Source organism: Choloepus didactylus, chromosome 27, assembly GCF_015220235.1.
Source record: "Choloepus didactylus isolate mChoDid1 chromosome 27, mChoDid1.pri, whole genome shotgun sequence".
Taxonomy (NCBI): domain Eukaryota; kingdom Metazoa; phylum Chordata; class Mammalia; order Pilosa; family Megalonychidae; genus Choloepus; species Choloepus didactylus.
In genome coordinates this window covers 11,744,417-11,769,073 of record NC_051333.1, presented here as the reverse complement: position 1 = coordinate 11,769,073, position 24,657 = coordinate 11,744,417, and the positions used below count along the sequence as shown (strand labels likewise).

The 24,657-nt window shown below is 37.8% G+C and overlaps 1 protein-coding gene across 1 annotated transcript in view; it reads right to left on the bottom strand.

Annotated features, from left to right (window-relative positions):
- The window catches only part of ZNF112 (zinc finger protein 112), a 64,822-nt gene that overhangs the window by 10,133 nt on the left and 30,032 nt on the right, over window positions 1-24,657 (bottom strand). The window contains exon 4 of the mRNA XM_037819372.1: window positions 16,108-16,203. Within this exon, the coding sequence (XP_037675300.1) occupies window positions 16,108-16,203 (96 nt within the window). The remainder of the gene's footprint in view (window positions 1-16,107; window positions 16,204-24,657) is intronic.

The following is a 24,657-nucleotide window of genomic DNA, read 5'->3' as shown; positions in this document are numbered from 1 at the left end:
GATGGCAGAGAGGTGAGGTGTAGGTTTTAGTTACTCCTCCAGGGCAGTAGGTAGAAAGCCAGGAACTGCATGGACCAGACACCACAGAGCAATCTGACTTTGGGCGTACTTCATACAACACTCACAAACACAGGGAACAGCTGAGATCAACAAAATCTGTAAGTTCTCACGGCCAGGGGACCCGTGCCCCTCCCTGCCAGGCTCAGTCCCATAGGAGGAGGGGCTGTCGGTGCTGGGAACGAGGAGGGAGAACTGCAGCTGCAGCTCTTAGTGAAACTCAGACTGCTGATCCAAACTCCAAAAATAGATAGACTGAGACCAGACACTGGAGAATCTGGGAGCAGTCAGCCCAGCAGAGAAGAGATAGGGCTAGCAAAAACAGCAAACAAAACAAAACAAAACAAAAACACCCCAAAATAAAAACAGAGACTTTTTGGAGTTCTGGTGAACATAAAATGGAGAAGGGCACAGCTCAAACAGAATCAGGCTCATATGCAAATCTGAGGGCGAGGTTCCTTGTCTGAAGAGCCGGTTTCTCTGCTCCCTTGATTGTTCCTTAATGGCCCTAATCTCCTTGTCTCTTAGCATGTCAATAGCCCATTAGATCTGAATCAAGGGCCCTTCTTTTCCTTTTTCTTCTTTTTTTTAAATCTTTTTCTAAAACAATTACTCTAAGAAGCCTATTACAGAAAGCCTCATAGACTTGCAATTTGGGCCCAGGCAAGAGCAGAGCTAAGATAGCTCTGAGAGACAAAGCAATAAGTCCAGTGGATGTGAAAATTTGCTAACCACCACAACTTCCCAAGAAAAGGGGGGCATCCCCTTACAGCCTTCTTCCTGGTGGTCTGGGAATGCTCCTGCCCAGCGCCAGTGACATAGCCCAGAGGTGCCACAAACAACCCAGTCTGATGGGAAGTGTTTCCAACAACATATGCACACAACACCATATCAGGCATGGACTTTTCTGCACCGGCAGCTAATTGTCCCAAAGCTGGGAAGGTGGAGCTGTGTGTAAAGGCGGATATTAACACGCCCCATTCAGCCATCCTTTCAGCAGGCTGGGAACGCCCCTACACAGCCCTGCGGCCCAGAACTTGCCTTGGGGGATGGCGCTCACCTGTGATGTAGCACTCTCTTCCCTCAGCAGAGGACCTAGGAGGGCATGGCCTGAAAGAGGGACCCACTTGCAAGTCCCAGGGACCATACGCCAATACCAAGGACTTCTGGGTCAGTGGCAGAGACAAACTGTGGCAAGACTAAACTGAAGGATTAGATTATTGCAACAGCTTTAAATCTCCAGGAACACCTGGGAGATCTGATTATTAAAGCTGCACCCCTTCCTAACCACTCAGACACACGCCCCACATTCGGGGCGGGCAACTCTAATTACACACGCAAACTTCGTGCACTAACTGGACCCCACAAGACTCACACCCCGACTCACCACAAAGATAAAGTTGGGGAGAACTGGCTTGAACGGAACAGGTGGCTCGCGGATACCACCTGCTGGTTAGAGAAAGTGTACGTCACCAAGCCATAGATTTGACAAATTAGAGATAAGTATTTGCATCAGTCTGCATATCCTAAAAGAACCCTATCAAGGTAAGCAAATGCCAAGAGGCCAAAAACAACAGAAAAATTTAAAGCATATGAAAAAACCAGACAATATGGATAACCCAAACTCAAACACCTAAATCAAAAGATCAGAGGAGACACAGAACTTGAAGCAATTAATCAAAGAACTAAAGACAAACAATGAGAGCATGGCACAGGATATAAAGGACATGAAGAAGACCCTAGAAGAGCATAAAGAAGAAATTGGAAGACTAAATAAAAAAAACAGATGATCTTATGGAAATAAAAGAAACTGTTGACCAAATTAAAAAGATTCTGGATACTCATAGTAGAAGACTAGAGGAAGATGAACAGTGAATCAGTGACCTAGAGGACAACAGAATGGAAAATGAAAGAACAAAAGAAAGAATGGGGAAAAAAATTGAAAAAATCAAAATGGATGGCAGGGATATGATAGATAATATGAAACGTCCAAATATAAGATTCATTAGTGTTCCAGAAGGGGAAGAGAAGGGTAAAGGTCTAGGAAGAGTATTCAAAGAAATTGTTGGGGAAAACTTCCCAAATCTTCTAAACACCATAAATACACAAATCATAAATGCCCAGTGAACTCCAAATAGAATAAATCCAAATAAACCCACTCCAAGACAAATTTTGATCAGATTGTCTAATACTGAAGAGAAGGAGTAAGTTCTGAAAGCAGCAAGAGAAAAGCAAGCTGTTTACAAAGGAAACAGCATAAGACTAAGTAGTGACTACTCAGCAACCACCATGGAGGCGAGAAGGCAGTGGCATGACACATTTAAAATTCTAAAACAGAAAAATTACCAACCAAAAATTCTTTACCCAGCAAAGCTATCCTTCAATTTTGAGGGAGAGCTTAAATTTTTCACAGACAAACAAATGCTGAGAGAATTTGCTAACAAGAGACCTGCCCTACTTGAGATACTAAAGGGAGCCCTACCAACAGAGAAACAAAGAAAGGAGAGAAAGATATGGAGAAAGATTCAGTACTAAAGAGATTCAGTATGGGTATGTTAAAGGACATTAAGAGAGAGAGGGAAAAAATATATATGACAAACATAAACCAAAGGATAAGATGGCTGATTCAAGAAATGCCTTCACAGTAATAACATTGGATTTAAATGGATTAAACTCCCCAATCAAAAGATATAGATTGGCAGGATGGATCAAAAACATGAACCATCAATATGTTGCATACAAGAGACTCATCTTAGACACAGGGACACAAAGAAATTGAAAGTGAAAGGATGGAAAAAAATATTTCATGCAAGCTACAGCCAAAAGAAAGCAGGAGTAGCAATATTAATCTCAGATGAAATAGACTTTAAATGCAAGAATGCTATGAGAGACAAAGCAGGCCACTACATACTAATAAAAGGGGCAATTCAAAAGAAGAAATAACAATCAAAAATGTTTATGCACCTAATCAAGGTGCCACAAAATACATGAGACAAACACTGGCAAAACTAAAGGAAGCAATGGATGTTTCCAGAATAACTGTGGGAGACTTCAACACAGCACTCTCTCCTATAGAGAGATCAACCAGACAGAAGACCAGTGAGGAAACTGAAAACCGAAACAATTGGATAAATGAATTGGATTTAACAGACATATATAGAACATTACATCCCAAATCACCAAGATACACATTCTTCTCTAGTGTTCATGGAACTTTCTCCACAGTAGATCATATGCTGGGACATAAAACAAGCCTCAATGAATTTTTTAAAAAATGAAATTATTCAAAGCACATTCTCTGACCACAGTGGAATACAATTAGAAGTCAATAACCATCAGAGACTTCGAAAATTCACAAATACCTGGAGGTTAAGCAACACACTTCTAAACAATCAGTGGGTTAAAGAAGAAACAGCAACAAAAATTGCTAAATATATAGAGACGAATGAAAATGAGAACACAACATATCAAAACCTATGGGATGCAGCAAAAGTGGTACTGAGGGGGAAATTTATAGCTCTAAGCACATACATTAAACAGGAAGACAGAGCTAAAATAGAAGAACTAATGGAGCAACTGAAGAAGCTAGAAAATGAACAGCAAACCAATCCTAAACCAAGTAGAAGAAAAGAAATAACATGGATTAAAGCAGAAATGAATAACATAGAGAACAAAAAAATAGAGAGAATAAATAACACCAAAAGTTGGTTCTTTGAGAAGATCAACAAGATCGACAAGCCCCTAGCTAGACTGACAAAATCTAAAGGAGGAAAGACCCATATAAACAAAATAATGAATGAGAAAGGTGACATTACTGCAGATTCCAAAGAAATAAAAAAAATTGTAAGAGGATACTATGAACAACTGTATGCCAACAAACTGGATAATGTAGAGGAAATGGACAATTTCCTGGAAACATATGAACAACCTAGACTGACCAGAGAAGAAGCAGAAGACCTCAACCAACCAATCACAAGCAAAGAGATCCAATCAGTCGTCTAAAAACTTCTCACAAATAAATGCCCAGGGCCAGATGGCTTCACAGGGGAATTTTACCAAACTTTCCAAAAAGAACTGACACCAATCTTACTTAAATTCTTTCAAAACATTGAAGAAAATGGAACACTACCCAACTCATTTTATGAAGCTAACATCAATCTAATACCAAAACCAGGCAAAGATGCTACAAAAAAAAAAGGAAAACTACAGGCTAATCTCCCTAATGAATATAGATGCAAAAATTCTCAACAAAATATTTGCAAATCAAATCCAAAGACACATTAAGAAAATCATACACCATGACCAAGTGGGATTTGTTCCAGGCATGCAAGGATGGTTCAACATAAGAAAATCCATCAATGTATTGCAACACATTAACAAATCAAAAGAGAAAAATCAAATGATCATCTCAATAGATGCTGAAAAAGCATTTGACAAAATCCACCATCCGTTTTTGATAAAAACACTTCAAAAGGTAGGAATTGAAGGAAACTTCCTCAATATGATAAAGAGCATATATGAAAAACCCACAGCCAGCATAGTACTCAATGATGAGAGACTGAAAGCCTTCCCTCTAAGATCAGGAACAAGACAAGGATGCCCGCTGTCACCACTGTTATTCAACATTGTGCTGGAAGTGCTAGCCAGGGCAATCCGGCAAGACAAAGAAATAAAAGGCATCCAAATTGGAAAAGAAGAAGTAAAACTGTCATTGTTTGCAGATGATATGATCTTATATCTAGAAAACCCTGAGAAATCGACGATACAGCTACCAGAGCTAATAAACAAATTTAGCAAAGTAGCGGGATACAAGATTAATGCACATAAGTCAGTAATGTTTCTATTTGCTAGAAATGAACAAACTGAAGAGACACTCAAGAAAAAGATACCATTTTCAATAGCAACTAAAAAAATCAAGTACCTAGGAATAAACTTAACCAAAGATGTAAAAGACCATAACTCTACTAAAAGAAATAGAAGGGGACCTTAAAAGATGGAAAAATATTCCATGTTCATGGATAGGAAGGCTAAATGTCATTAAGATGTCAATTCTACCCAAACTCATCTACAGATTCAATGCAATCCCAATCAAAATTCCAACAACCTACTTTGCAGACTTGGAAAAGCTAGTTATCAAATTTATTTGGAAAGGGAAGATGCCTCGAATTGCTAAAGACACTCTAAAAAAGAAAAATGAAGTGGGAGGACTTACACTCCCTGACTTTGAAGCTTATTATAAAGCCACAGTTGCCAAAACAGCATGGTACTGGCACAAAGATAGACATATAGATCAATGGAATCGAATTGAGAATTCGGAGATAGACCCTCAGATCTATGGCCGACTGATCTTTGATAAGGCCCCCAAAGTCACTGAACTGAGTCATAATGGTCTTTTCAACAAATGGGGCTGGGAGAGTTGGATATCCATATCCAAAAGAATGAAAGAGGACCCCTACCTCACCCCCTACACAAAAATTAACTCAAAATGGACCAAAGATCTCAATATAAAAGAAAGTACCATAAAACTCCTAGAAGATAATGTAGGAAAACATCTTCAAGACCTTGTATTAGGCGGCCACTTCCTAGACTTTACACCCAAAGCACAAGCAACAAAAGAGAAAATAGATAAATGGGAACTCCTCAAGCTTAGAAGTTTCTGCACCTCAAAGGAATTTCTCAAAAAGGTAAAGAGGTAGCCAACTCAATGGGAAAAAATTTTTGGAAACCATCTATCTGACAAAAGACTGATATCTTGCATATATAAAGAAATCCTACAACTCAATGACAGTAGTACAGACAGCCCAATTATAAAATGGGCAAAAGATATGAAAAGACAGTTCTCTGAAGAGGAAATACAAATGGCCAAGAAACACATGAAAAAATGTTCAGCTTCACTAGCTATTAGAGAGACGCAAATTAAGACCACAATGAGATACCATCTAACACCGATTAGAATGGCTGCCATTAAACAAACAGGAAACTACAAATGCTGGAGGGGATGTGGAGAAATTGGAACTCTTATTCACTGTTGGTGGGACTGTATAATGGTTCAGCCACTCTGGAAGTCAGTCTGGCAGTTCCTTAGAAAACTAGATACAGAGTTACCATTCGATCCAGTGATTGCACTTCTCGGTATATACCCGGAAGATCGGAAAGCAGTGACACAAACAGATATCTGCACGCCAATGTTCATAGCAGCATTATTCACAATTGCCAAGAGATGGAAACAACCCAAATGTCCTTCAACAGATGAGTGGATAAATAAAATGTGGTATATACACACGATGGAATACTACATGGCAGTAAGAAGGAACGATGTCGTGAAACATATGACAACATGGATGAACCTTGAAGACATAATGCTGAGTGAAATAAGCCAGGCACAAAAAGAGAAATATTATATGCTACCACTAACGTGAACTTTGAAAAATGTAAAACAAATGGTTTATAATGTAGAATGTAGGGGAACTAGCAATAGAGAGCAATTAAGGAAGGGGAAACAATAATCCAAGAAGAATAGATAAGCTATTTAACGTTCTGTGTATGCCCAGGAATGAGTATGGTCTGTTAATTTCTGATGGATATAGTAGGAACAAGTTCACAGAAATGTTGCTATATTAGGTAACTTTCTTGGGGTAAAGTAGGAACAGGTTGGAAGTTAAGCAGTTATCTTAGGTTGGTTGTCTTTTTCTTACTCCCTTGTTATGGTCTCTTTGAAATGTTCTTTTATTGTACGTTTTTTTTTGTGTGTGTTTTTTTGTTTTTTTTTAAATTTTTTTTTCATACAGTTGATTTAAGAAAGAAGGGAAAGTAAAAAAAAAAAAAAAAAAAAAAAAAACAAGGAAAAAAATACGTAGTGCCCCCTTGAGGAGCCTGTGGAGAATGCAGGGGTATTGGCCTACCCCTCCTCGATGGTTGCTGATGTGCTCACAGACATAGGGGACTGGTGGTTTGATGGGTTGAGCCCTCTACCATAGGTTTTACCCTTGGGAAGACGGTTGCTGCAAAGGAGAGGCTAGTCCTCCCTATAATTGTGCCTAAGAGCCCCCTCCCGAATGCCTCTTTGTTGCTCAGATGTGGCCCTCTCTCTCTACCTAAGCCAACTTGAAAGGTGAAATCACTGCCCTCCCCCCTACAGGATCTGACACCCAGGGGAGTGAATCTCCCTGGCAACGTGGAATATGACTCCCGGGGATGAATGCAGACCTGGCATCGTGGGACGGAGAACATCTTCTTGACCAAAAGGGGGATGTGAAAGGAAATGAAATAAGCTTCAGCGGCAGAGAGATTCCAAAAGGAGCCGAGAGGTCACTCTGGTGGGCACTCTTACGCACACTTTAGACAACCCTTTTTAGGTTCTAAAGAATTGGGGTAGCTGGTGGTGGATACCTGAAACTATCAAACTACAACCCAGAACCCATGAATCTCGAAGACAGTTGTATAAAAATGTAGCTTATGAGGGGTGACAATGGGATTGGGAAAGCCATAAGGACCACACTCCACTTTGTCTAGTTTATGGATGGATGAGTAGAAAAATAGGGGAAGGAAACAAACAGACAAAGGTACCCAGTGTTCTTTTTACTTCAATTGCTCTTTTTCACTTTAATTATTATTCTTGTTATTTTTGGGTGTGTGCTAATGAAGGTATCAGGGATTGATTTAGGTGATGAATGTACAACTATGTAATGGTACTGTGAACAATCGAATGTATGATTTGTTTTGTATGACTGCGTGGTATGTGAATATATCTCAATAAAATGAAGATAAAAAAAAAAAATGTAGATAGGTTTCTGCTAATTGATTGAGCAGCATTCCAATACAGCACTTGCCCTTTGAGGTGTGTGCCTTAACTTCTGAAAACTTGATCAACATATAGGGATATTGTCTGTACAGGGCAAGTGTTTAAACCTTTTTGAAAAAGTCAGAAATTAAAAAAAAAAATACGACTCAAAGAGAAAAAGGGTCTGAAACAGTAGAGATGGGGCAGAGCTTGCTGACATCCCATCATGTCCTTTTTATGACCTTGAGATCATTCATGCAGCCTAAACAGCATCTTTTTTTTCATTATGAAATAGCTCAAACATATAGAAAAATAACCAAAAACATCCACGTACCCACCAGTCAAATTTAAAAAATCTTAACATTTCACCACATCTTGGTCAACTATTTCTTTGCTTATAAAGAAATGAAATATCACAGTTACAGGTGAAGCCTCCCTTTGAGCTCTTTCCTAATCCCCAGGAAAACCATGTCCCAGATTGGTGAGAATCTTTCTTTTCCATATTTTTAAACTTCTGTTACATGAATATGTTTTATAAACAATCTATAGTATCATTTAATAAGTATTTTTAAATGTTCACATAAACATGTTGCATTTATTCTGCAGTTTGCCTTTTTTACTCAGTGCTATGATAGGTAGTTCTGGTCTTTTCTGTTTTACTGCTTTTTGGGAACCCATTATGTGACCAAGGGAACAACAATGTATTTATCATTCTACTGCTGGATGTTTGGTTGTTTCCAGTGTCTCTCTATATCACCAACAATGCACCCTTTCTATATATCTCCCTTCGCCTTGTACCAGGATTCCTCAGGTCACAGTGGGGCATGTCTTCGATTTTACTAGAGGCTGCCAAATTGCCTTCCAGAGTGGTTGTGCCAATTTACACTCCCCTTGATAATTTACAATAGATCTAATTGCTGCACTTCTCTTGGTATTACCAGATTTTAAATTTTTTTGCCAATCTGAGGGATGTGAAATGCTGTCTTGTTTTTATTTGTATTTTCCTGCTCATTTGTGAGAATGAGCGTTATTGCTTGTTTTCACTGGTCATTCCTGTTTCATCTCTGGATTGCTTGTTCTTAGGCTTTGCCCATTTGGGGAGGGCAGGGGGGGGCTTGCCATTTTGTTAATAATGTGTAGATGTTGTACTAATATTAGCTCAGTTGACTGCATTGCAAATATCCTCTCTCAGTGTGTGGCTGGTTTTTTAACCTTTTTATGACGTCTTCTGTGGTACAGAAGCTGTAAATTCTAATGTAGTATAATGTATCATTCTTTTCCTTTAGGGTTTCTGTTTTCGTGCCTTGAAGCCATAAAGATGTTCTTGCATATAAAATAGAATCCTGGTTATTTTAAATGATTTAACTATCAAGCCTAAGTTATTTGTTCAGCCTCAGGTGAAAAGCTGCAGTTTGGTGGGCAATTTGATACCACCTATTTTTTTTTAATTACTTGTAGAAATTTATCTTGCTGAAACACTCACAGGAGTCCCAAAAAATATTTGTACTAGGTGGTTAAATGAACCAATTGTAATAGCAAATATCTAGAAGCAACATAAATATCCATCAAGGGAAAGCTATTTAAATGCATCATGGTATAGCGACATAATGTAATTCTCTGCAGCCACTGAAAAAAGTAAGGTAGATCTGGGTGTGCTCACATGGAAAGTTCTCCAAGATATATTGGTAATAGAACAAAAATACAAAATAAGTATCCAAACAGAAAGCATCGTGTGTTACCATCCACATTTATGTTTAAAAGAGGGAATGTGGGGGAAGAGACTCTCTGTTTATACTATATGCATATAAAATTTCAGAAATAAAACTGCTGAGGGTGGTTACTTCTGAATGGGACCAGAATTTGAGGTTGGGGGTCGGGGGGAGATCCATTTTTCATTGGCAATCTTTTGTATTGTTTTCATTGCTACTTTCATTACAATAAAAAAAGAAGAATTGCAAAAAAAAAAAAAAAAAAAGTAAAGTGGGAAGAAAGAAAATCCAATAAAGAGAGAGAGAGAGGGTTGGGAACCTCTGGAGACTGAGTAGAACATACTTAACACTTGTCTGTTGGCTAATAATTATGAACATAATGCAGCAGCAAGGGATCTGGATGTTTATTCACCAACTCTTGTTTCTCATTGACTGAGGGCTACTCTTGTGGGTTTTAAATCTCTGCCACAACTAATCCTACCAAGGCACAGATCAAGCATTCTGAAGAAGTCAGTGCATCCTCTTGGGCAGAAAAATGGATGCAAGAAGCCATCGACTGTCTGCGATTAACTGTACAAATATAAAAAAGTTCTTTCATGAACTAGAACAAATGTATAACACTATTACAAAGAGTTAATAATAGAGGGGTATATGTGAAAATGCACCTATTGCAAACTGTGGGCTATAGTTAATAGTAATAACTTAACATACTTTCATCAACAGCAACAAATGTACCACACCAATACTATGGGTCAGTAATAGGGGGGATAAGGAGTATGGGAGGATTAGGGTTTTCTTTTTTATTTTTATTTCTTTTCTGGAGTAATGAAAATGTTCCAAATTTGATCATGGGGATGTATGCACAACTATGTGGTGATGACACTGTGAGCCATTGATGATTGTATACTTCGGATGGACTGTATGATATGTGAATCTATCTCAATAAAATTGCATTATAAAACGGACAAAAAAAATAAAAAAAAATAAAATAAATGGTTTATAACATAGAATATAGGAGAACTAGTGATAAAGAGCATTTAAGGAAGGGGGAATGATAACCCAATAAGAACAGACAAGCTATAGTGGGTAAATTTAATGTTCTGGGAATGTCCAGGAATGACTATGGTTTTTTAATTTCTGATGGGTTTGGTAGGAACAAGTTCACAGAAATGTTGCTATATTAGGTTATTTCCTTGGGTTAGAGTAGGAACATGTTGGAAGTACAGCAGTTTTAGATTAGTTGTCTTTTTCTTACTCCCTTGTTATGGTTTGTTTGAAATGTTTTTTTATTGTATGTTTTTTTAAAATTTCTTTTTTGATATAGTTAATTTTAAAAAAAAAGATTTAATTAAAAAAAAACAATGAAAAAAATATGCAGCACCCCCCTGAGGAGCTGGGGGAGAATGTAGGGGTGTTGGGCTTCCCCACCTCAATGGTTGCTGATGTGCTCACAGACATAGGGGACTGGTGGTTTGATGGACTGAGTCCTCTACCACGGGACTTGCCCTTGGCAAGACTATTGCTGCAACGGAGAGGCTAGGCCTCCCTATAATTGTGCCTAAGAGCCTCCTCCCAAATGCCTCTTTGTTGCTCAGATGTAGCCCTCTCTCTCTAGCTAAGCCAACTTGGCAGGTGAAATCACTGCCCTCCCCCCTACGTGGGATCAGACACCCAGGGGAGTGAGTCTCCCTGGCAAAGTGGAATATGACTCCTGGGGAGGAATGTAGAGCTAGCATCGTGGGATGGAGAACATCTTCTTGACCAAAAGGGGGATGTGAAAGGAAATGAAATAAGCTTCAGTGGCAGAGAGATTCCAAAAGGAGCCGAGAGGTCACTCTGGCGGGCGCTCTTACACACAATATAGACAACTTTTTTTAGGTTCTAATGAACTGGAATAGCTAGCAGTAAATACCTGAAACTATCAAACTACAACCCAGAAGCCTTGAATCTTGAAGACAACTGTATAAAAATGTAGCTTATGAGGGGTGACAATGTGATTGGGAAAGCCACATGAACCACACTCTCCTTTGTCCAGTGCATGGATGGCTGAGTAGAAAAATGGGGGGGGGGGAGCACCCAGTGTTCTTTTTTACTTTAATTGTTCTTTTTCACTTTAATTTTTATTCTTATTATTCGTGTGTGTGTGGTAATGAAAATGTTCAAAAATTAATTTTGGTGATGAACGCACAACTATATCATGGTACTGTGAACAACTGAATGTACACTTTGTATGACTGCATGGTATGTGAACATATCTCAATAAAATGGAATTAAAAAAAACACAATGGAGACATACTACAGCAGATGTGAAGAGGCAGAAGAAAGGATTAGGGAACTAGAAGATAAGAATATCTGAAATCCTACAAACAAAAGAACAGATAGGGAAAAGAATGGAAAAATATGAGCAGGGTCTCAGGGAACTGAATAACATGAAGTACATGAATATATGTGTTATGGGTGTCCCAAAGGAAAAGAGAAGGGAAAGGGGGCAGAAAGAATAATGGAGGAAATAATCACAGAACATTTCCCACCTCTTATGAAAGACATAAAATTACAGATCCAAGAAGCGCAACATACCCCAAACAGAATAGATCTGAATAGACCTACTCCAAGACACTTACTAATCAGATTGTCAAATGTCGAAGACAGAGAATTTTGAAAGGAGCAAGAGAAAAGCATCCATCAAATGCAAGGGAAGCTCAATAAGACTATGTGCGGATTTCTCAGTAAAAACTATGGAGGCGAGAAGGCAGCAGCATGATATATTTTAGATACTGAAAGAGAAAAATTGCCAACCAGGAATTCTATATTCGGCAAAACCATCCATCAAAATGAGGGAGAGTTTGAAATATTTTCAGACAAACAGACACCGAGTTTATGAACAAGAAACCTGCTCTACAAGAAATACTGTATGGAATGCTATAGGCAGTTGGGAAAAAACAGGAGAGAGAAGTTTGGAGAAGAGTAGAAATGCAGAAGAAATGAAGAAATGAAGAGTAGAAATGAAGATTATCAGTAAGGGTAAAAACAGAGAAAAAAATTATATATGATAATAAAGTCCAAAAGACAAAATGATGGAAGAAAGTAGTGCCTTTACAGTAATAACATTAAATGTTAATGGATTAAACTCTCCAATCAAAAGACACAGACTAGCAGAATGGATTAAAAAACAGAACACATCTATATGCTGTCTGCAAGAGACTCAATTTAGACCCAAGGACAAAAATAAGTTGAAAGTAAAAGGTTGGAAAAAGATATTTCATGCAAACAACAACCAGAAAAGAGCAGGGGTAGTTATTCTAATATCAGACAAATTAGACTTCAAATGTAAAACAATTAAAAGAAGGACACTACATATTAATAAAAGGGACAATTCATCAAGAAGACATAACAATCTTAAATAATTATGCACCAAGCCAGAGTGCCCCAAAATACATGAGGCAAACACTGACAACAATGAAGGGAGAAGTAGACACCTCTACAATAATAGTTGGTGACTTCAGCATACCACTTTCATCAATGGATAGAACATCTAGACAGAGGATCAATAATGAAAGAGAGATTTTGAATAGTATGATAAATGAACTAGACTTACCAGATATTTACAGAACATTGCACCCCACAACAGCAGGATATACATTTTTTTCAAATGCTCATGGATCATTCTCCAGGATAGACCACATGCTGGGTCAGAAAACAAGGCTTAATAAATTTTAAAAGATTGAAATTATACAAAACACTTTCTCAGATTATAATGGTATGAAGTTGGAAATCAATAACAGGTGAAAGTCTGGAAAATTCACCAATATATGGAGGCTAAGCAACACACTCTTAAATAACCAGTAGGTCAAGAAAGAAATTACAAGAGAAATCAGTAGATATCTCAAGGCAAATGAAAATGAGAACACAACATATCAAAACTTATAGGAAATTTACTGCCCTAAACGCCTATATTAAAAAAGAAGAGCAAAAATCGAGGAATTAATTGCTCACCTGGAGGAACTAAAGAAAGAACAGCAAACTAACCCCAAGGTGAACAGAAGGAAAGAAACAACAAAGATTAGAGCAGAAATAAATGAAACTGAGAACATGAAAACAATAAGAGAGAATCAACAAGACCAGGAGTTGGTTCTTTGAGAAATTCAACAAAACCAATGGACCCTTAGCCAGGCTGGCAACTATATGCTAACAAACTAGACAACTTAGACAAAATGGACAGCTTCCTAGAAAAGCATAAACAACCAACACTGACTCAAGAAGAAATATGTCAATGTAATACCCTGAAACATTGCAGAGTATTTGGGGCAGAAAATAAAAAAGTGTTTGCAAAGTCCTCTTGAGGGACTGGGGAAAAATGTGGAACTATTAAACTTCTCCACCTCAGGAAGTCCTGATATTCTCACAAGCATTAGGGACTCCCAATTTAATAAATCAAGCCCTCAATCTTGGGGCTTGCCCTTATGAAACTTATCCCTGCAAAAGAGAAGCTAAGCCCTCTTATATGCCTAAGAGTCACCCCCAGAGAACCTCTTTTGTTGTGCAGATGTGGCCTCTCCCTCCCTGCCAACTCTGCAAATAAACGCACTACCCAAACCCCCTACATGGGACATGACTCCCAGGAGTGTAAGTCTCTCTGACAATGTGGGACATTGACTCCCAGGGATGAGCCTGGCCCTGGCATTGTGGGATTGAGAATGTCTTCTTTACCAAAAGGAGGAAAAGAAATGAAACAAAATAAAGTTTCAATGGCTAAATGATTTCAAATAGAGTTGAGAGGTCATTCTGGAGATTATTCTTATGCATTACATAGATATTCCTTTTTAGTTTCTAGTGTACTGAACAGCTAGAACAAAATACCTGGAAGTGTAGACTGGATTCTTTGACGATGATTATATAACTATATAGCTTATATCCTGTGACAGTGTGACTGTGAAAACCTCATGACTGACACTCCCTTTATCCAGTGTATGCGCAGATGAGTAATAAAGACAAAAAATAAATAAATAATGGGGGGGTGGATAAGGGGTATGGGATATTTTGGGTGTTTTTATTTTTCTCTTGGAATAATAAAAATGTTCTAAAATTGATTGTGATGATGAATGCACAACTATATGATGATACTGTGATTGTATACTTCAGATGGATTATTTGGTGTGTGAATATATCTCAATAAAATTGCATTAAAGAAAAAGGTGATAGCCAGGTTGGGCTCAGATCCTGGAGGCACTCAAATGTCAGGCTAAATCTGTGTATTTAGCAGTAAATAATACAAGGACTTCAGCAGATTCTAATTGCACAAAATGATATGGCACAAAATAATTGTTTTTTGCCTTTCTTGATGGGTAAAAAACATTTGAGGAGTAGAATGCAAACTGTCCTTTTTTGTTTGTTTGGTTGGTTGGTTTGGTTTTTTTTTCCAACAGTGAAAGCCTAATACTAAAATGAAATATTATGTATGGGGAGTTCCCAGGTCATCAGAGTGGCCAGTTTACTCTCCTCTGCAGATGTGGGTTCCTTGCTGGCAAAGGTTAGGAAGAATCAGACTAACTGATCTCTAAGAAATGTTCTCCCTCTAATGTAGACTGTTCTATGATTATAGGCCTCTTCCTTGATGGTCTAAAAGTGAAGATATAGTGCTCTTCACCCTGTGGTAAAATGGACTTATGGATCAAAATGGACTTTCTAATAATGACAGAATGAGACTGAATTTATCAAGCTCCTACTACTCATTATTTGTTACTTTTGCAATTCACCCATTTTCTCCATTCTGAGTAATACAAAAGGTTGTTTTGAAAGTTTATCAAGAATTACAGAAATTTGTGTTAAAAAATACATCTAGGTCAAGAGACTGTTTAGGTATTAGAGGATGGGAAAGTGAAAGGAGAGGACAGAATGGGATGATGAGGAGCTGAGAACATGAATGAGGAAACTGTCACCAATGTAAGACTGCCTCACATCAAACTGCTGCATGAGAAGGGTTAATTACAATGTTGACAAACAGGAATTGTGATGATGTTTGCTGGTTAATTTAGATGAGGGGCTGTACTCATCTTTTAGGAATAATGCCTACCTACCTATGAACAGCCAAGGACACCTAAGGAATTAGAGTAAGGATAGGCATTCATGAGACAACAAACAACTTTATGGAATGTCCCTTGGTTACCCTTTTCTATTCTATACCTATTAGCTACTCGAGGAGGACTGAAGACAAGGAACTCCATGCAGCTATGAACCAATTCATTCATTCAAGGCAGAGAGAAGAGCAAGCCAAGGAAGCTGAAGTAGAAGCATAATTGACAGGTCTTAATGACAGCAATAGGGCAGTCCAGCTAGAACATACCAAGGCAGGAAAGATAAACACAAGTAGATGAATAAGGAAAGCTAGAGGAAGTTGAAGGAACAGATGCCTTAGGGCCTAATAAGCAACTTTTAGTACTTTAAAGTTTACTGTTTTGTGAAATGGGAAGCCACTGGAGCATTTTAAACAGAGAAGTGACATGGTCTGACTTGTATTTCAGAAGGGGCTCTCTGGCTACTGTGTCACTGCTACACAGTACTCACCTGAACTTCCACCTCTTTGGGTTTCTTTCTCCATCATGAAAAGCTTTTCTTCTCTCTCCAACTGGGTTATCAGGTCTGGTTTGAAAGGCTGATGACCTTTAAAAAGGCAAAGCGAGCAAAAGTTTTTAATTTTGGTGAAATCCAATTTATCAGTTGTTTTCTTTTGTGGATCATGCTTTGGTGTCATAAATAAGAACTTTTTGCCTAACCCACAGTCATGACGATTTTCTATGTTTTCTCTTGAAAAATATGTTTTACATTTTATATTAGGTCTGTGATCCATTTTGAATTAATTTTTTTAATGAGGTGGAGGCATGAGTCTGGGTACATCATTTTGCATATAGCTGCCCAAATGTTTCAGCACCATCTGTCAAACTACACATTCTCCACTGAATTACTTTGTACCTATAATACATCTAAAATAGTTTCAGAATTGCTCCTTCCATACCACTACAATAAACAAACCTACTAAAAGTTGCTCAGGATTACAATTCATTCTCCCATCCCCCTTCTACCATACTCAAAACTGAGAGTATACAGTTACATGCTGTGTTCCTTAGTTATTTCCTTGAGTTCTTTCTTTTTCTCTTCAATGTAGTTATGGTATTAATTTCAAATACAATTAAATTCATTTGTTTCATTTTTCTTTCAGTTTATCACCCCTTTGTATTCTTATCTAATTTTTATGTGTTGAAATAACATTTTCAAAAGCCAAAACTAGATAAAAAGATATACTCAGATAAGTCTCTCCTACATCCCTTCTACCCTATTATCTTCTACCCACTTTCATGATTTTCTGATTAATCTTTCCTGTGATTACTCTTATAAAGATAAGCAGAAACATGTATATTTCTTATTTTCCCTTCTTTCTTATTAATGCTCTTTTGCACTTCTCTATTTTAAGAAAAAATGTCTAGAAGTGGATTGCTAGGGAAGGGTAATAGATAGTTTTGTTACATATTGCCAAATTCCCCTCCATAGGGGCTGTATCACTTTGCATTTCTACTTTCAATATATGAAAGTACTTCCTCCCCACAGCTTCATCAAAAATGTAGTGACAAATTTTTTAATTTTTGCCAATCTCATGGGTGAAAAATAGTATATTAATATAACTTAAATTTACATTTCTATTTTGAGTGAAATTGGACATCTATTCATATGTATACTTATTTATATATCAGTTTATGTGTGCACACATATGCACACATATACAATATATATATACATACATACATACATATATCTCGTAAGTCTGTCCCTGCAAAAAAGAAAGACACCACAATGACAATGACAATACCTTGCAACCAGACTTTGATAATGTGTACTATTCCCCAATGAAAGGAATAAGGGTTCCTTGGAGAAATGGATGATTTCAGAGCTGGGACAAAGTAAGTTAAAAATGAACACTGAATATCACATTGTGCAAAGGAAGTGAGTGCTCAAACAATGTTGGGGGTTATGTTACAAGAACACAGGAGTCAGCTTGAAGGTGTGCCTCCTGGTGAAATCTGGGACATCCTTAGCACCAAAATAATTACAGTAATAAATTATAAACCATTTTTAAAATAATTCACAATGCCTTTCAAATAAAAAAAAAGTAAAGTAAATAAATGGTTGAGTAGGGAGGGCTCTTTCTTATCACAGAATACCAAGCACTGGCTCTTAAATGTGAGGAAGTACTAAGCTGGAAAATCATCATTTTGTAATTATCGTGGTAAAGACTAGAAGACTCATCACTGGACACTAATCTATAGGGAAATTTTGCTGCACAAGATATCTGCATGGTCTTAAAGTGAAGCCCTGGGAATGCAAGGGGGAAAATAGCAGTAATTATATAGTAGAGAAACTGGACAACATATTGACTGAGGGACAAAAATTTAAAAGAAAAAACAAACACACCCTAGGACTGTACAATACAAACGGGAAACTCTAATGTAAACCATGGACTATAGTTAATGGAAAAAAAATTAACATCACTACCAAGGGGCAGAAGGCCATCATGTGCCTGCAGATGTGATATCCTCAAAAGAACACACCACACTTCTGTAGTGTTCTGGCCAGAATGGATAATCTGAATCTAATTATGAAGAAACACCAGGAATGTTCTATTAAGGACTGGGGGGGAGAGAGGTGAATTAACTGCATTTTTCAACAATGTCATGGTCATAAAAGACAAAGAACAGCTGTAGAGACGTTCCAAATTAAAGGAGGCTAAAGACACACGACAACCAGACTAGACCTAGTGGTTCTGTTCTCAAGGGAGAAAAATATGCTATAAGGATATTTTGGCTCAATTGATAAAGTTGGAGTATAAACAAAACATCAGATAAAAGCATTATATCTGTACCAGGGATATGTGAGAGAATATTCCTATTTCTACAAAATATACTGTACAGTAAAGGATTAACCTTGCCCAAAGAGAGGCTGGCCTTTGGCCTCGGCTGCTGGGAGGTGATTTCTAAGCCTGTGGCAAGTCCTGCCTAATAAATGTGTCTCTGATTACCTGGGAGCCTTGGGCCACACCAGACAGATACCCTAACAATGTGATTTATGGTCAGGGTTTTGGGCCACACAGTATTAGCTTGACAGAAACAAAGGTCAGTCATGTGGGCAGTCAACCAACTCTATGTGACCAAGCCCTAACCAAATCTCCAGACACCAAGGCTCAGGTGAGCTTCCCTGGTGGGCAATTCTCCATGAGTCTTCCCACACACCACTGCTGAGGAGTTGGAGCAGTCCATGACTCCAAGGGGAGAGGACAACCAGAAGCTTTGTGCTTGGAACTTTCCAGGACTTTGCCCCTGTGCACCCCTTCTACTGGCTGATTTTAATTTGTATCTTTTCACTGTAGCCATGAGTATAACAACTTTCAATGAATTCTGCAAGTCCTTCTAGCAAATTGTCAAACCTGAGCGTGGTCTTGGGAATACCTAATCTTGCAGTTGGTGTCTGAAGTAAGTGCAGTCTGTATATATATAAAAGTATTAAAGGTAAACCTCTATGATACATGTAATATTATAAATATATATTTTTTCATATATATATACATAAATAAATATGAAAAGAGAAAGCACATGAGCATAAATGATAAAGCAAATGGGCTAGAATGTTACTATAGGTGAATCCAGGTAAAAGGTATATTGGTATTCTTGTACTATACTTTTCCTTTCACAAATTTTCTGTAAGTTTGAAGTTATTTACAAATACATTGTTAACAAAGTACTCCCAACAGCAGGATACACATTTTTCTTAAGTGCTCATGGAACATTTTCTAAGGTAGACCACAAGCTGGGTCACAAAGCAAGCCTCAACAAATTTAAAAATATTGATATTATAAAAAACACTGTCTCAGATAATAATGGAGTGAAGTTGGAAATAAACAACAGGCAGAAGATTGAAAAATTCACAAATATATGGAAACTAAACGACACACTCTTAGAAAACCAGTGGGTAAAGGAAGAAATTACAAGAGAAACGAGTAAATACCTCGAGGCAAATGACAATGAAAACACAACATATCAAAACTTATGGGATGCAGCAAAGGCGGTGCTGACAGGGAAATATATTGCCTTAAATGCCTATATTAAAAAAGAGAGAGCAAAAATTGAGAAATTAACTGTCCACCTGGAAGAACTAGAGAAAGAACAGCAAATAAACCCCAAAGCAAATAGAAGGAAAGTAATAACAAAGATCAGAGCAGAAATAAATGAAACTGATAACAGGAAAACAATAGAGAGAATCAACAAAACCAGAAGCTGGTTCTTTGAGAAAATGAACAAAATTGATGGACCCCTAGCTAGGCTAAAAAAAAAAAAAAGACAGAGCAAATGCAAATAAATGCAATCAGAAATGGGAAAGGAAACATAACTACTGACCCTGCAGAAATAAAGGAGATAATAAGACAATACTATGAGCAACTATATGCTAATAAACTGGACAACTTACACAAAATGGACAACTTCCTAGAAAAGCATAAACAACAAACATTGACCAGAGAATAAACAGAGGACCTCAACAAACAAATCACAAGTAAAGAAATTGAGTCAGTCATCAAAAAGCTCCCAAAAGAGAAAAGCCCAGGACCAGATGGTTTCACATGTGAATTCTACAAAGCATTCAAGAACGAATTAATTTTACCAATCCTGCTCAAACTCTTCAAAAAAATTGAAGAGGAGGGAAAACTACCCAACTCATTCTATGAAGCCAACATCACCCTAATACCAAAATCAGACAAAGATACTACAAAAAAAGAAAATTATAGACCAATCTCTTTAATGAATATAGATGCAAAAATCCTCAACAAAATACTTGCAAATCAAATCCAGCAGCACGTTAAAAGAATTATACACCACGACCAAGTGGGGTTTATTCCAGGTACACAAGGCTGGTTCAACATAAGAAAATCAATTAATGTAATACACCACATCAATAAATCAAAGCAAAAGAACCACATGATAATCTCGATCAATGCAGAAAAGGCATCTGACAAAATTCAACATCCTTTCTTGATGAAAACACTTCAAAGGATGGGAATAGAAGGGAATTTTCTCAGTATGATAAAGGCAATATATGAAAAACCCACAGCTAACATCATACTGAATGGGGAGAGACTGAAAGCTTTCCCTCTAAGATCTGGAACAAGACAGGGATGCTCACTGTCCCTATTGTTATTCAACATTGTGCTGGAAGTTCAAGCTAGAGCAATCAGGCAAGAAAAAGAAATAAAAGGCATCCAAATTGGAGAGGAAGAAGTAAAACTTTCACTGTTTGCAGATGACATGATTCTGTACATAGAAAATCCAGAAGAATCTACAACAAAGCTATTAGAGCTAATCAAAGAATACAGCAAAGTGGCAGGCTACAAGATCAACACACAAAAATCTGTAGTGTTCTTATACACAAGTAATGTGCAACAAGAGGAAGAAATTTTTTAAAAAATTCCATGTACAATAGCAACCAAAAGAATCAGGCATTTAGGAATAAACTTAACAAAGGCCACAAAAGACCTATACAAAGAAAATTACAAGAAACTGCTAAAAGAAATCAAACAGGACCTACAAAAATGGAAGAATATACCATGTTCATGGATTGGAAGACTAAATGTAATTAAGATGTCAACTCTACCTAAACTGATTTATAGATTCAATGCAATACCAATTAAAATACCAGCAACTTACTTCGCAGAAACAGAAAAACCAATAACCAAATTTATTTGGAAGCGCAAGGTGCCCCGAATAGCCAAAAATATCTTGAGAAAGAGGAATGAAGTGGTAGGTCTCACACTACCTGACTTTGAAGCATATTACAAAGCTACAGTGCTCAAAACAGCATGATACTGGCATAAGGACAGAGATACTGACCAATGGAATCAAACTGAGTGTTCAGAAATAGACTCTTGCATCTATGGAAAATTGATCTTTGATAAGGCAGTCAAGCCAAATCAACTGGGACAGAGCAGCCTCTTCAATAAATGGTGTCTGGAGAACTGGATATCCATTTCCAAAAGAATGAAAGAGGACTCCTACCTCACACCCTATACAAAAATTAACTCTAATTGGATCAAAGACCTAAACATAAGCACTAAGACCATAAGACTCTTAGAAGAAAATGTAGGGCAATATCTTAAGGATCTTGTGATAGGAGGTGGTTTCCTAGACCTTACACCCAAAGCGCGAGCAAACAAAGAACAAACAGACAAATGGGATCGCCTCAAAATCAAACACTTTTGCACATCAAAGGACTTTGTTAGAAAGGTAAAAAAGGCAGCCTACACAATGGGAGACGATATTCGGAAACCATATATCAGATAAAGGTTTAATATCCCGAATATATAAAGCAATCCTACAACTCAACAACAAAAAGACAAACAACTCAATTAAAAAATGGGCAAAAGACATGGACAGATACTTTTCTGAAGAGGAAATACAAATGCCTCAAAAACATATGAAAAAATGCTCAATTTCACTGGCTATTAAGGAAATGCAAATCAAAACCACAATGAGATACCATCTCACACCTACAAGAATAGTGATTATCCAAAAAACAGAAAATGACAAGTGCTGGAGAGGATGTGGAGAAAGAGGCACACTTATTCATTGCTGGTGGGAATGCAGAATGGTGCAATCGCTCTGGAAGACGGTGTGGAGGTTCCTCAGGAAGCTAAGTATAGATCTGCCATATGACCCAGCTATTCCATTGCTAGGTATATACTCAAAGGAACTGAAAGCGAAGACACAAATGGACATTTTTAAATTTTTTTTTTTTATTAAATTCACTTTTATTGAAATACATTCACACACCACACAATCATCCATGGTATACAATCCACTGTCCACAGTATGATAACATAGTTATGCGTTCATCACCACAATCTATCTCTGAACATTTTCCTTACATCAGAAAGAACCAGAACAAGAATAAAAAATAAAAGTGAAAAAAGAACACCCAAATCATCCCCCCATCCCACCCCATTTGTCCTTTAGTTTTTATCCCCATTTTTCTACTCATCCATACACTAGATAAAGGGGGTGTGATCCACAAGGTCTTCAGAATCACACGGTCACCCCTTGTAATCTACATTATTATATAATTGTCTTCAGAAGTCCAGACTGCTGGGTTGGAGTTTGGTAGTTTCAGGTATTTACTTCTAGCTATTCCAATACATTAAAACCTAAGAGGTGTTATCTATATAATGCATAAGAATGTCCGCCAGAGTGACCTCTCGACTCCATTTGAAATCTCTCAGCCACTAAAACTATTTCGTCTCATTTTGCATCCCCCTTTTGGTCAAGAAGATACTCTCAGTCTCAAGATGCCGGGTCCACATTCATCCCTGGGAGTCATATTCTGCATTGCCAGGAAGACTTGCAACCCTGGGAGTCGGGTCCCACGTAGAGGGGAGGGCAGCGAGTTCACCTGTCAAGATGGCTCAGTTAGCGAGAGAGAGGGCCACATCTGAGCAACAAAGAGGTACTCAGGGGGAGACTCTTAGGCACAATTATATGCAAGTTTAGCCTCTCCTTTGCAGTAACGCGCTTCCTAAGGGCAAGTCCCATGCTCGAGGGCTCAGCACATCAAACCGCCAGTCCCAATGTTTGTGACAACATCAACACCAGTCCATGTGAGGATGTCCAACACATCCACACCTTCCCCCAGATCCTCGGGGCTGGGGAGGGGGAGGCTGTAAATATATTTTTTATCTGCCCAACTTACTCTGGGAAGATATGGACATTTTTAAACCGATGTTTATTGCAGCATTATTCACAATTGCCAAAAGATGGAAGCAGCCCAATGTCCATCAACGGACGAGCGGATAAACAAACTGTGGTATATACACATGATGGAATATTATGCAGCTGTAAGACAAAACAAAGACATGGAACATATAATAATGTGGATGAAACTTGAGGACATTATGTTGAGTGAAGCTAGCCAGAAACAAAAGGTCAAATACTGTATGGTCTCACTAATATGAAATAACACTAATAAGCAAACTTTGAGAGTTAAAAGCTGATAACACAGGTTACCAGGAGATAGAAAGAGGGCAGAGATCAGGCATTTGATGCTGAAGGACTACAGAAATGTTCAGCAGGAATGATTGTATAGATCCTGAAATGGATAGCATAATACTGTGTGATGGTAGCACAATATTGTAAGTACATGGAACAAAGATGTCTGTGAGTAAAGCTGAAAGAGGTGGGATAGGGGAATGTATGACACCAGAGGTAAAGATAGATAATGAAGACTGGGACTGTATAACTTGGCAAAAACTGGAGTGGCCAATGACTTGCTAAATGTACAAATATAAAAATGTTCTCATATGTGGGAGAACAAATGAATGTCAACCATCCAGACTGTTGAAAAAAAGGGATGGTATTTGGGAAAAAACACAATCAAAGCAAACTGGAGTCTATGGTCAACAGTAACATTCCAGTATGCTTCCGTTAAATGTAACAAAGGCAATAAACCAAAGTTAAATGTGTATGAGAGGGGGATATAAGGGAGGGAAATGGGATTCTTGCCAGTGGTATTGTTTTTTGTCCTTACTATTATATTGTATTGTACGACATTTTAATTTTTCTTTCTATTATCTTTTTTATTATTCACCAAAAAAAAAAACAAAACACTTTTTCATAATAATAAATATGTTCAAGTGCTGAATGTGGTGATAAATGTACAACCATGTGATGATGCCATGAACAGCTGATTGTACACTGTGGATGGATATATGTTATGTGAACATATCTCTATAAGATTGTAGGAAAAAACATAAATAGAGGTAAAAGTACTGGAGAAAACATGGAGAGAGGGAAGTACCTACTTAATGTTGGTAAGGAAGCAGAATGGTATAGCCTTTCTGGAGCTCACTGTGGTGGCTCCACAAGAAGCTGAGTATGTGGGGCCATGGGGTCCTGCGACCTCATTGTGGGGTGTGTATTTGGAGGATCTGGGAGCAGAGACATGAATGGACATTTGCACACTGGTGCTCGTGCAGCAACATTCATAATTTGCAATGGGTGGAGCTCGCTTAAGGGTACACTGACTGAGGAG